This window comes from Arachis duranensis, chromosome 2, assembly GCF_000817695.3.
Source record: "Arachis duranensis cultivar V14167 chromosome 2, aradu.V14167.gnm2.J7QH, whole genome shotgun sequence".
NCBI lineage: Eukaryota > Viridiplantae > Streptophyta > Magnoliopsida > Fabales > Fabaceae > Arachis > Arachis duranensis.
Genome location: NC_029773.3, coordinates 89,270,692 through 89,284,605, shown reverse-complemented (window position 1 = coordinate 89,284,605; position 13,914 = coordinate 89,270,692). Strand labels below are relative to the sequence as shown.

The following is a 13,914-nucleotide window of genomic DNA, read 5'->3' as shown; positions in this document are numbered from 1 at the left end:
AAGCACAAACTAACTCACCCTAAACTCTCCAAGAGAGGGAGTTTATTGGTTGTACTTTTGACCAATGACTTTGAAAAAATTTTCAGACGCATTAGGTTGAGTCATAAATGATCATTTTTCATACTTGAACCCCAAGTATTTGAGAAATGAATATTAAATTTTATGGGGAAAGAGGAATTGAATGCTGAATATGGATAGCTTTAATTATCAAATCATACACGTTGTTTAATTAATTTATTAGCATTTATATTGTCGTATGAGTAAATTTTTATCATTTTAAAAATTACTCTAATATATAAATATAATTAAATAAATGTGTAATTTTTTTTATAGTATATTAAAATTATATGTTTATGCAATTTTTATCTATTTTAATTGTTATACTTTATAATTATCCTTGTTTCATAAATTCATAATTATCTTGAAAAAATCTTTACTATAAAAATTAGTTGGTATAATAAAAGAGCCTAAAATTCTACAAGACTTTTTTTTTAAATATTAGTTTTTTATTGTATAACTTTTGTCAAGTATATTAATCTATTCATAATATCGTATTTTCTTTTTAAAATTTAGTATTTTAGTTGTGAAAGATAATAAAGATAAAGATTGTAAATCTTTATCAGAAATAGAGTGTTAATTTGGTTAATTAGTAATTTGTTATTAACTCTTTCTCTTGTGCTAATATATATATCAGTAGTTAACATTTTTAAAAGTAGATAGTATTGTATTCATTTCATACATCTCTAGGTATTTATAAATCAAAAAATTTCTTTTTTTTTTTGTTTTGCTTTCCTTTCTTTTCTCTAATTTTTATTTCTTGCTAAACTAGTTAGTGTTCTAAAACTTTTTTATGGTATCAGAACTTTCAAAAAGTTAAGAGTTCGATTTTCAGTGAACCCAAAAAAGAGAGGCTATTGCTTGAGGGAGAATGGTAGAGATATAACCATTAGTGTTACCTTCTCCTATCAGCTTAACCCTTTGGGATGAGTGGTTTTATGACTTTTTCGTTAGATGATTCTACTATCTCTTCTAATAAAGATTCAAGTGCTGCAAATACAAATTCTTCTCAGATTCCACTTCAATTCTTCGACCAAAGGCCCTTTAATCTGATTCAAGATAAGTTGGGGGAAACTAACCACAAAACATGGGAGCAACAAGCTTTGGCAGCCATTCGAGGACAAACATTGAAAAATCACCTTTATCAAAAAAAGATCTCTGCACCTTTTAAAAATTTAGAAAATCAATCTGCTGGTATTGAATCTTCTCAATACAAACAATGGATTCAAGATTATCAAAACCTAATTTCATGGTTGCTGGCCTCTATGGATTCTGCTATCAAACATAAAATGGTTGGATGTACTTATAGCTACCAGATTTGGAATACGATTGAGGCATATTTTGCTGAGTCTACAAAACTTTGAATCAAACAATTAAAGGCACAACTCAAGCTTATCAAGAAACACAATCTCACTGCTTCAGAATATATTTCAAAAATCAAAGTCATTGCAGATTTATTAGCATCCTTGGAAAAGCCTCTCAAACCAGAAAAAACAGGTTAAAGCTATTCTTGAAGGTCTAAATGAAGATTATCAAATGCTTATGACTACCATCAATTCAAAATCAGATATGTTTACTCTATGTGGAGTTGAAACTATGTTGTTAACTCATGATGAAATATTGAACAAGTATAGAAAACCAGAGAATCTAGTGATAGAAGCTAACCTCACACAAACCTCCTTTCCATCTATTCCAAACTTCAATTGTGGAACAAGAGGAAGAAGAGGGAGAAGAGGTGGAAGATTCACAATAAAAGGAGAAAGATCTTTCTATAATTTTCCTAGATTTCAGTGTCAAGTTTGTGGGCATTTTGGCCACATTGCTTGGCATTGCTTCCATCGATTTAATCAAGAAATTCTACCTCCTTTCCAGTCTCAATCCCATAGGCCTAATAATTCTGGATACAACATTGCATTACCAGCTTCCTCTTCACAAAACAATACCTCAACTTCTACTCCTCCACTACCAACTTCATCTTTTCATAATCCACAAGCTTTTCTAGCTGCACCATCTACCATTTCTGATCCAGTATGGTATCTAGATACAAGAGCCTCACATCATGTGACTCCACATCAATCAAACATGCTATCTTGCTCTGAATACTCTGGTTCTGAGCAGGTTCAAGTTGGTAATGGTTCAGGTATTCTATCTCTCATATTGGTAGTTCTTTTTTGTATTCTTTAGATTTTAAATGCTGATTTTCATTACAACAGTTAATTCACACACCTAACATTACTAAGAACCTAATTAGTGTATTTAAGTTTGCTCAAGATAATTTTGTTTACTTTGAATTTCATGCAACCTACTGTGTTGTTCGTTGTCAATTCACCCAAAAAGTTCTACTATAAGATTTTAGAAGAGGAGGCCTTTATCAGTTTGTGAATGTGACTATGCCTCAAACTACATCAGTTTTTAATCCTTCTCGTATCTTTACTATTTCTTGTTCTATTTTGTGTGTGTCACAAACGTTTAGGACATTTAGCCACTAAAACAGTTCAATTAGTTCTCAATCAATGTAATATAGCTCATAATATTCTTAATTCTGATTTAGTTTCTAAGACTTGTAATAATTGTGTTGAAGCAAAAATATATGAACTTCCTTTTTCAGATTCTACTACATCTTATACTTCTCCTTTACAATTAGTTTATAGCGATGTATGGAGTCTTGCTCCTATTGTGTCTCATCTTAGTTATCGATATTATGTTATTTTTATAGATGCTTTTAGTAGATTCACTTGTACTTATTTGCTTGTTAACAAGTCATGAGTTTTACATGCCTTTAAACAATACAAAAATCTAATGAAAAATCTTACTAATTGCAAAATTAAGGAGTTTCAATCTGACAATGGTGGTGAATATAAATCTCTTGCTTTTGCTAATTTTATGTCCTTATGTTCCTGAACAGAATGATTGTGCAGAGAGGAAGCATAGACACCTCATTGAAGTGAGTTTGTCTATGTTATCTACTGCTTTTATACCTTTAATTTATTAGGATGAAGCTGTTATTACGTCCACTTATTTAATCAATCGTTTATCTACTGTTATTTTAGCTAACAAATCACCACATGAAGTCTTATTTAATCGTAAACCAGATTATAGTTTTCTAAAAATTTTTTGCTATTCTTGCTATCCATTCTGGAGACCTTACACTAATAACAAACTTAAATCTAGATCTAAAAAATGCTTGTTTTTAAGTTATGCTACAAATTACAAGGGTTATAAATGTCTTGACTCCACTGGTAGAAGTTATATATCTCAACATGTATACTTTAATGAGTCTGAATTTTCCTATCTTGAATTATTTTATCAATCTTCTTCTCCGAATTCTTCACAGGGTCCTCTCAATACTGATCAGGTAATAAGTTCTAATTTTCCTACTTTAGTGTCATATAATAAACTTTACACTACTCTTAATACTATTTTTATCAGTACAAATTCTTTTATGCCATGTAACACTAGCACTATCACTAATATTAATGATTGTCCTTTTCGTACTACTAGAAATAATGATATAGTTACTACTAATAATAATTTAAAATCATCCTGACGCTCAAACTCACCAAGATACTTTTAATACTAGAAATGATGATATAGTTACTATTAATACTGATTCTATAATACCCATATCAGATATCCACATAGAGCCTTTTTCTGTTGAGAGACAAGATGATTCTCTATCTGAGTCACAATAATCTAAACCTTCTCTAAATGTATATCTTATGGCAACCAGGTCTAAAACTAGTTCTTCTAGACCAAAAACTTTACTGTTACGGTTAATACTATCACCAATAGTCTAGATTATATCCCTAAAACACCAACTATTGCTCTTGGTATTCTATATTGACATAGAGCTATAATTAAAGAGTATGATGCTCTTCTAAGAACTAAAACCTGAGATTTAGTCCTTATACCTCAAAATGTCAAAATTATTGGGTGTAAATGGGTGTACACAATCAAGAATCTATCTGATAGATCAATTTAAAAATACAAAGATAGGTTAATTGCACAAGAATTTCATCAACAAGAGAGCTTTGATTTTGAGCAAGTTTTTAATCCCGTTATAAGGCCAACTACCATTAGATTAGTTTTAAGTATAGCATTATCTAGAAATTGGATCATTTGGCAATTTGATTTTAATAATATTTTTTTGAATGGTGATTTACAACACACTATTTACATGTCTCAACCAATTGGAATTGAACAAAAAAGTGATACTCATGTTTGTGAATTGAACAAGTCTCTTTATGACTTAAAACAAGCCCCAAAAGAATGATTTTTAAAACTTAGTAAGACTTTGAATCTATTTGGCTTTAAAAGTGCTAATTATGACACATTTTTCTTTATTAAAAGGACTTTAGATTCATTAATCTACATCTTATGTTATGTTGATGATATAATTATAACAGGAAATAATTCTAATAAAATAACCTCTATGATTCAACAACTTGATCAAATATTTTTATTGAAGGATTTGAGACCATTAAGTTATTTTTTGGGCATTGAAGTTCAAAACACCAAAGATAGTATATTGCATCTGTCACAAACTAAATACATAACAGATTTGTTGTCTAAAGTTGGCATGAAAGAGGCATCTCCAATGCCAACACCAATGATTTCTTCTCTACGGCTCTTGTCTTCAGGAGTTGAAGCTTTTGAAGATCCTAAACTATTTCGGACAATGGTGGATTCTTTGCAATATCTAACCATCACCCGTTTAGATCTTTCTTTTGCAGTCAACAAATTAAGTCAGTTTATGCATGCACCCCTTTTTTCTCATTGGAAAGCAGCAAAGAGGATATTAAGATACTTGCAAGGGACAAAAAAGTTTGGATTGACATTTCACAGATGCAATGATACAAGACTCTATGCTTTTTCAGATTCAGATTGGGCTGCTGATATTGATGATCGAAGGTCAGTAGTATTTGAATTTTGTGTGTATTTTGGCACTAATTTAGTGTCTTGGTCTTGTAGGAAGCAATCTACTATTAGCAGGAGTTCTACAGAGGCAGAATTCAAAAGTTTGGCATCCTGTGAAGTTAAGTTAGTCTGACTTAAAAATCTTCTTCAAGAGTTAGATGTTTTCCTTTCAACTACTCCCACTATTTACTACGATAATCTTAGCACAGTTTTGCTTATGCACAACCCAATCTTGCATGATAAGATCAAGCATTTTCAGCTTGAAGTCCAGCTGATTCGAGGCAAATTGAGAGACAACTCCCTACATATTGTGCATATCCTAGGGATTGAATAAATTGTAGACATTCTCACCAAGCCATTATCAGCTGCTGCCTTTGAGAGATTACGGGTCAAACTGCGAGTAACTCTTCGACCATACTCCATTTTGAGGGGGTGTGAATGATAACAAAAATAAAAATTGTAAATCTTTATTAGAAACAGAGTGTTAGTTTGGTTAATTAGTGATTTGGTATTAACTCTCTCTCTTGTGCTAGTATATATATCAGTAGTTGACCCTTTTAAAAGTAGATAGCATTGTATTCATTTCATATATCGCTAGATATTTACAAATCAAAAAATTTCTTTTCTACTTCGTTTTGCTTTCCTTTCTTTTCTCCATTTTTGATTTCTTGTGAAACTAGTTAGTGTTCCAAAACTTCTTTATCAATGACTCCAGTCTCTGTAGTACTTAACTCAACTTTTTGTCAATTAGAACTCTCTATTGGTTAATTCTTGTCAGATAATTCTTTTTGGTCGACTAATTTTCAAGAGCTGGCTCGATGAAATTTTGTTTAATAGAAAAGATATAGACAGAAATAATATGTCTAGAAATACTGAATTAATATATTTTGTGTTATTTTGATAAAAAAGATATGAAGACACTAATAAAAAACACAATCTATTTTTTATTTTTTTCATTATTTTTGTTAAATTTTTATAATTATATATTTTTTATTATTATACTTTTCGTTTCAAATTTTTTAAATGAAAAAAATGAGAATAAATTAGATTTTCATAATTTATTCTAATTTATCACCAAACAAAATATAAAAATATAAAATTTTATATTTTTGTTCTTTATATCTTATTTTCAACATTTTATTTTATTTTATTCTCATAAACAAACGCAGTTTTACTAATCAAAATCCCCCATTAGTTATTAAAACCCTTTGCAAGTAATTCTTTGCGATTGATCGACTCTTAACGAAAGCACCAACTTCATGAACTATAAGACTTTGGAAGAACTATCATTATAAATGTTAGCTCCGATGGTGAAAAAATCTAAAAGTTTACAAAGCTATTTTTTAAATGTTAGTTTTCTGAAATAAAGCTCTTTTTCAAATATTAATCCCATAAAATTTATATAATTATCTCGCTCTTATTTATTAATATAAATTAAATTGCGGAGTTTAAAGTGGTGTATGCACATTTTTTTGTCATTGTGTATCTTATAATAAAGAAAAAAGTAAATTATATTTTTTTATCTTTATTTAAAAAATTTTAGCCTAAAAATTTTTAATTTATATTAAATATATTTTTAACAACTAAATTTTTAAAAAATTTATGAATAATCTAACAATAATATATGACAATTATNTAAATATAAAACAAACTTATAAATATAAATATATTACTTTAAAAAATATCCATTAAATTTTGTTTTGTTTTGGTGACGTCGCAGATAAACTTAGTTTTGTTTACTTTACCAAATTGTTTAACAGTAAAATAGCTTCAAGATTCAAGAGATTGGATTTGGAAGAATTTTTCATTCTTATTATATATTCCCACTTTAATGTTATAGCCTATAACTATGATTATTATTGGTCCTTCTTTTTGAATACAAAAGTAGAGGCCGCATCATAGTGCTAAAAAATAATAAATGATAAATAATATGATGTTTGACATGATAATGGTTAGAATATATATTATCTATCCTTTATTTCCTTTAATAGTTTAAATTTGTATAATAAATTATTTATATCGTGATAACTGATATCAAATTAAAGTCTATATCCCATAATTAATAATTACCAATGAGCTACTATAAACCAAATTAGATTGGTCTAGTAGGTAGTTTACTAATTTACTTAAATAAGTGTTTAAAGTTTGAATTCTATTTTGTACATGCAGTAATTTATTGGCTAACAATAAATCCTTAAATGAAGTTCTAATCTACGATGAATTAATCTTTAGCCAACCAGACTAAAGGATATCCTTAGAAACCAAAAAAACTAATGAATTACTATAAAATATTTTACTCTTCCAGATTTTATAATCATGAATATCCAATTTTGGATGTTTGTTAAATTTTACATAGTTTTTTCCCTCAAAATTAACATGGCTCAACATTAAACTTTAAATATCTACCTAATTCTTCTATGTTATGGACTATTTTTCTCGATAAAGGAACACAAGTTGAACCCTAATCTCTATAGATTTTGATAACATTGAGTGGGTTTAGCTCATTCTAGTTTAGAAATTAGTTCCAAAAGAAAAAATTATAAAAACTTATTATCTGGAGTTATTATCTGTAGACAACATAAGATATTAAGAGCAAATTTAAATAAATAACTAAATTAAATTCTTAAAAAAACTTAAAATATAAAAATTTATATTAAAAATAATAAAAATGAAAAACAATATGCAATAAAGATTATCTAAATTACTAAATAACATGTTTTCCATATATATACCAAATTATGCGAAACTTGCACATGAAAAAGATTCTAATATATATTTTTTTTTGGTGTCTTAACTAAGACTCAATATACAATAACTATCTATTACCAATAAAATAAAATAAAATAAAATTCTATTATGTACACAGGTGTAGGGGCAATAGAATGCTTCTTTTGGGCTTCACAAAGTGCAAAACTTTTTGGGTTTGATGAGTCAATTCCTATATATAGAAGCCCATCAATGCCTTGTTTGGATTGAGAAAAACACTTTTTTTGTGGCAAAATGAATAAAAGAAGTTGATCACATGCATCAATTACCATTAACTCATCAGTGATCACAATCTTCCTTTTTGTGTGTGCATGCTGAAGAAGATCATGTGATTTTCATGTTGCACCAAAAGGTAAGTCTTGAATGCAACGGATTGAATTTGGCACATCATACACTAAAATAATCAAACTGTATATATTTGAATATTTCAAAAGTAATTGATCTTAATATATAATGTACCAAATTCAACCTGATATATTGTTGCATTTCCCTTCAAATTATTCAGAATCAAGGAGTTCTTCTTGGAAGACTTTTCTGAAGAATGGAAATCTAGTTTTCTTCACGCCCTTAAAGCAGTTGAGATTTCCATTTAAAAGTTGAACAACCTACCACCACAAAAAAAAAAAAGAAAAAAAATACAGTTTGAAATGTGTACATAAATGAAAAGAAGACGATCAATAAATCGCAAATTATTTTTTATATTGGGATAGAATGATGGTTTTTAATGTCATGGACGAAGGTAAGAAAGTTAATCTTAAATGTAAATTTAAAGTGTAGAAATTAAACTATTCAATTTTTGAGAAACAAAAATTAGACCTTTTGACTTTTAGAAATAAAAATTGGACCATCCAATTTATAAACTAAAAATAAAAATCACTAAAAAAACGGACCCTTCAATTTATATTAAAATATTTTTAAAAATTCTATTATAAAATAATTGGACCAACCAATTACACATTGTCAACATAATTAGATTGCACACAATCCTCGTTTATTATAAACAAATTTAGCCTCAAGAAACATCATTCTTTTCAACTTCTTAAAAGACCTAGCATGTGTTTTTTAATATTCTTATTATTTTTATTAATTATGTATATGTATGAAAAATAAAATTTCAATTAAATGATAACTTCCAACTGAAGGAAAAAAAATAAAACAAATAATAAAAGCTGTGTTTGAATACTCAAATACTAGTTCTATTTCTGCTTCTCCTTCTTTAAGAAAAAAATACTAATGGCACACAAATTTATACGGTTACAAAAATAAAAAGATAAAAGTATTAGTTGGTTTGTATTTTTTATTTTTTAATAAAATTTTAATAAATAAAAAATATTAAAAATAAAAATAAAAAATAAAAAAACACAAACAAAAGGTGCATGCCTGTCTGATAGAGGGGCGGCGAATTGAAGATTGTTGAATGCACAAAGAAGCTGCCAATAACATGAGATTCAACTCCCTTGTGTCAAATTCTTCATCTAGTGATGGATCAATCAACTCCTTAATTTCATTCTTTCTCAGCAATGGTTTTGCCTGAGAACATAAATTAACTTTAATTTTATCAAAATCATGTGAAGTAAAAGTTGTTTGGAAATGAATTAAAATGGATACTATACCCACAAAACAAGGCTTTGTTGTGAATAATCAAGTGCACGCCTTCCACTGACCAATTCTAATAGAAGCACACCAAAAGCAAATACATCTGTTTTCTCATCAACAATTCCATGAAGCAAGTACTCAGGTGCAAGGTACCTGTGGGAATCATAAATCAAAACCCTAGTTAATAGAAACACACTATAAGTTGTAACACCGGATTAGTATTTGGCCAGTAAATTATTTTCATGTGAAATTGATAGTTGAGAGTCATTAGATAATAATTTAGTCAAACATGTTAAATTATATAACGATTCTTAACTAATAATTTTATATAAAGACAACTACATTTGAATTTTTACTATTTAATTGTTATTCTGAGACAGATATTGAAAATAGAAACTACGGCTGCACACAGATCGAATATAGTCTATAATTCTATCTTATCCATATTGCACTCATCGAATCGGCTATGATATCCACATTTTTTCATGTTGGATCTGATCCGATCTGATCTGCTTAATTAAAAAAACCGTTTTAAGGTCTTGTTTGGCTGTTAAAAAAAAGTTCAAAAAATTTATTTTTTCACCTATTTAAGCCTATTTATTCTTAAAATATTATGCATAAAAGTTCTCTTAGATAACAAAAAAAAAACACAAGATCTAAATTTAATTATTCTAAGTTAAAGCACAACATAAAAAATTAAAAATAAGATATCATAAAATTCATAAAACAACACACTAACATTCATATCACATTAGGCATTACTTTTTTAAATTATACTATTTATATGAGATGTGCAGATACGCGGATTGGGTCCACAAATATCACTGCCAAATCCACAATCCAATCATATCACAGTGCAGATTGGATCTGATCCGATCCGATGACTTTGCGGATCAGATAATATCACAAAATTTAGATCGGATACAGATAATTGCTACTATGGATATACATGGATATTACCCCATTCATGTACCGTCCTAATAAAAACATGTTTAAAAAAAAAAGATAAATATATTTTGAATTTAAAAAGACGGAAAAAAATGTTTGAGATATTTGTTAAGTTAATGTATATGCATCCGAAAAAATAAAGAATATGGTTAATAAATAAAAATTGGGTGACAAGATTTATTTATGAAAGTATTTGGTGTGTAAAATTAACAAAGAACTTGTATATGAAAATATTTTCACTCTATTCTCTTACTCCAATCAAAACATAATAAAAATGAAATGAAAAAAAAAATCATTTAAAGGTCACATACCCAAAAGTTCCTTCAAATTTTGAAACAGTGTGGTGAGTCCAATTCTCCGGTAGCCATTTTGCTAGCCCAAAATCACATATCTGCACAGAAATTTAATTAAAGTTTATATAGTACTTATTTAATTACTAAAACATTAATATAAAAATAAATAATTAAACTTTAGTGCTTTAAATATTAAGAAGTACGCATGAGCTAATTAATGTGAAACAAAAAAACAAAGAGGCTTCAGTTTCATTTTTCATTTTCATCCATAAATAAACAAAGAATCTTCCAACAAAATTGTCCTTTTGTCTTTTGGGGTGAATACAAAATGCAATAAAAACATTACTAAAAAGGTGTTTGCGGTGATCAATGGCAAGAATCAAAATTGTATAAGTAGAATAAATTTGTAGTGAAAAATGATACCTGAGGCTCATAGTCCTCAGTGAGCAATATATTTGCAGCTTTTATATCTCTATGAATTATTCTTCTTTGACAACCCTCATGAAGATATAATATACCCTTTGCTGTTCCTACTGCAATTTTTTGCCTGATGCACCATGCTAATTTCTCCTTGGAACCTGATGAAGGAGCAAATAATTCAATCTTATATATATAAAAATCTCAATAATAATGTTATATTATATTGATTTCTTTGAATTTATAAAATATATTAACTCAACATTGCTCAATTCCTCCTATTTTACACTAACCTTTTTCAATGTTATATTTATAAGGGTTAGTGATAGAGGAAAGCTGATAGTAAGAGAAAAAAATATTTATATTATATTAATTTATATCTTTATATTTATATCCTATTTTTTGAAATCAAATACTATATAATGTAATATCATGTAACTTTTAAAAGAAATAGTGAATAATTTTACTAAACAAATGGTGTATATAATATTACCCGAACACTACTATATGACCAACAAAAAATTATTGTTTTAGCCTAAACTTTCAACTCCAAATATAAATATTAAATTCTTATGCACTATATCCAACTCAAAACCTTAAAATAATAAATTAATGGGCCTCTTATCTTGTAAACTCCTCACTCTTTTTTACTTTTTTTTAATGTGAGACTAATTTCATACACTATTTCTCGCACTTGCAACATTAACACTAACTAATTTTCTTAATTATTCTTCTAATTTTTTAAATAAAAAATTGAATTTTTAAGAGTATGAATGAGGATTTCAATTGTTACTATTGGGTCAATAATAAGATAAAGCAAGAAAACAAAATGATAGCATAACATCAATGATTACCATAAAGCAGTGAAGCTAAGCTCCCTTTCTCAGACAATTCAAGAACAAGGTGCATTCCACCATCCACACCATAACCAACAAGCTTAGCAGTGTTGGGGTGATTCACATGTGCCATAACTCCAAGTTCTGATAAAAAGTCACCTATGATCTCATCAGCAGTTCCTCTTGTTAGCCTCTTAATTGCTACAAGCTGATTATTTGGTAAACACCCTTTGTAAACCTCAGCATAACCACCTTTTCCAATCAAGTTTTCTGCACCAAAAACAATAAAGAAAATTCAAATTAAAACCATTGCCATAAATTCATAATACATGGTAATTGAGATAACCTAGTAACATATAGTATGATATGATACTTTTATATAAAAAAGTAAGATATGTATAATAATAATATATTCAAAATAACTACTAAGAACAACTTCAACGATTGAGTTGTATCTGTGTGATTTCAAAGTCAAAGATTCAAGCAACGGAATTAGTCCGATGTAATTATCAGGTTAGATTGTATACGACACTATGTTAATGCAAAATGCTTGTACATTCGACTACCCATTTTAATATACTTTAAACCAAGAAAACTACATAATGTTCCTTGAGTGAAAGATCAAAATGGTTGAAGGAACAAAAAATTAGGGATTACCTTGGCTGAAATGATTGGTTGCTAGTTGAATATCATGGTGAGAGAAGATCTTCCAAGGTGACCTACAAGGTGAAGGGCTTGCAACATCTAAGAGGCAACTTGGCCATAGAGATTCTCTCATGCTACTACTCATTCTTCTTGATATGTTCAAAGGGTGCAACAATGTGTTGTTCTTGGATGATGATTTTCCCTTCAAAATTTGAACAAATGAATGCCACCTTGAACAACTTGGCCTTGAAATTTCTTGAGACTCAGAATCCAAACCACTATGATCATGATCTTTTGAACAACTTGTTTCTGATGAATCTGAGGACCTGAAATAGTCCTCAAGAACTGTAACTGGTGAATCCACTTTTTCCTTCATTTTTTTTCTTTTTTGGGAGACCCTCCAAAACACAGAAAAATTTAGAAAATGAAATATATTTATATATTAAAAACCAACCAAGAAAATGACAATTTTCATGGTGAAAATTAAAATATATATAAAATAGATATTTTTGTGGTACCAAATTCTTTTTCCCTCTTAGGTACAAGGTATAGAGAAATCTGATAAATTAAGAGCCACCCATAAACAAAAGATTAAGAGTTTATATGAAAAAATATGTAATAATAAGAGCTGAGGGGACTACTAATAAAAGTGGATGCAAATAATTAAATTGAAGACATTGGAAGAAGGAACCTTTTGGTATCTTAGAGAGAAAAGATTGGAATATCTAAGGATTTTTTCATAAGAAACAAAAATTTTCAAAGAGAAGAAATTTTCCTCTGAGTGATGAAGGAATCAAAGAATCCCAAATGGATAAGCCAAAGCAACAGGAAAAAAAAAATTTAATCTAATGACACACCAAAGAAGAAGAAGAAGAGAGTCCCCTGCATCTCAAAAACATATAAGAAAAACACATCATCATCTCTCAATAAATGCAAGGAAACTTAGAAGATAGAAAACGTTAGTGAAAGTTTTAAATAAAACTATTAATATGATTTTATTAAATTGTATGATGAAAACATGGAACAGAAAAAAAAAAAAAAAAACAGAACAGAAACAGAGGAAACAGAGGAGGAGACAGAGGAAAGAGACATATCAGAAAGGTTTTTTTAATTTACTTAGCATCTCCGCTTCAGCAAACTACTATCATCATTGCACCTTTTTCTTTCGTTTACTTTGTCACAAAATGTTTTTTTCCCTCTTTTTTTATCCCAATATTTTGCGGATTATAGAAGGAACAATTTAGTAGTAATTATATTAAAATATTAAATAAAAATATTATATTGTATATGTTAGAGTGTTATCTTGGTTACGTTGGTGGGTTTCTATTATTATTATTATTATTATTATTATTATTATTATTATTATTATTATTTTTAATGCTAGAGATCATGTTACATATCTTTAAAGTACATAGAATTATTTTTTATTTTATTTTAAA

General features: G+C 28.3%; 1 protein-coding gene across 2 annotated transcripts; it reads right to left on the bottom strand.

Annotated features, from left to right (window-relative positions):
• Positions 1-7,808: 7,808 nt before the first annotated feature.
• On the bottom strand, positions 7,809-13,666 carry LOC107475893 (receptor-like cytosolic serine/threonine-protein kinase RBK2). Of its 2 annotated transcripts, none has more exons than XR_008005639.1 (7): positions 12,488-13,666; positions 11,849-12,100; positions 11,001-11,155; positions 10,596-10,675; positions 9,358-9,489; positions 9,121-9,270; positions 7,809-8,345 (listed from the first exon to the last, which is right to left on the bottom strand). XR_008005639.1 is itself a non-coding variant. In XM_016095562.3 (7 exons), exons 1-7 carry the CDS (start codon positions 12,849-12,851, stop codon positions 8,238-8,240), a joined length of 1,245 nt encoding a protein of 414 aa, XP_015951048.1. In that variant the 5' UTR covers positions 12,852-13,664; the 3' UTR covers positions 7,809-8,237. The 2 variants fall into 2 exon arrangements, 1 of the variants encoding a protein (XP_015951048.1); XM_016095562.3 differs by having other exon boundaries at positions 9,354-9,489; positions 12,488-13,664.
• Between the last annotated feature and the right edge of the window lie 248 nt (positions 13,667-13,914).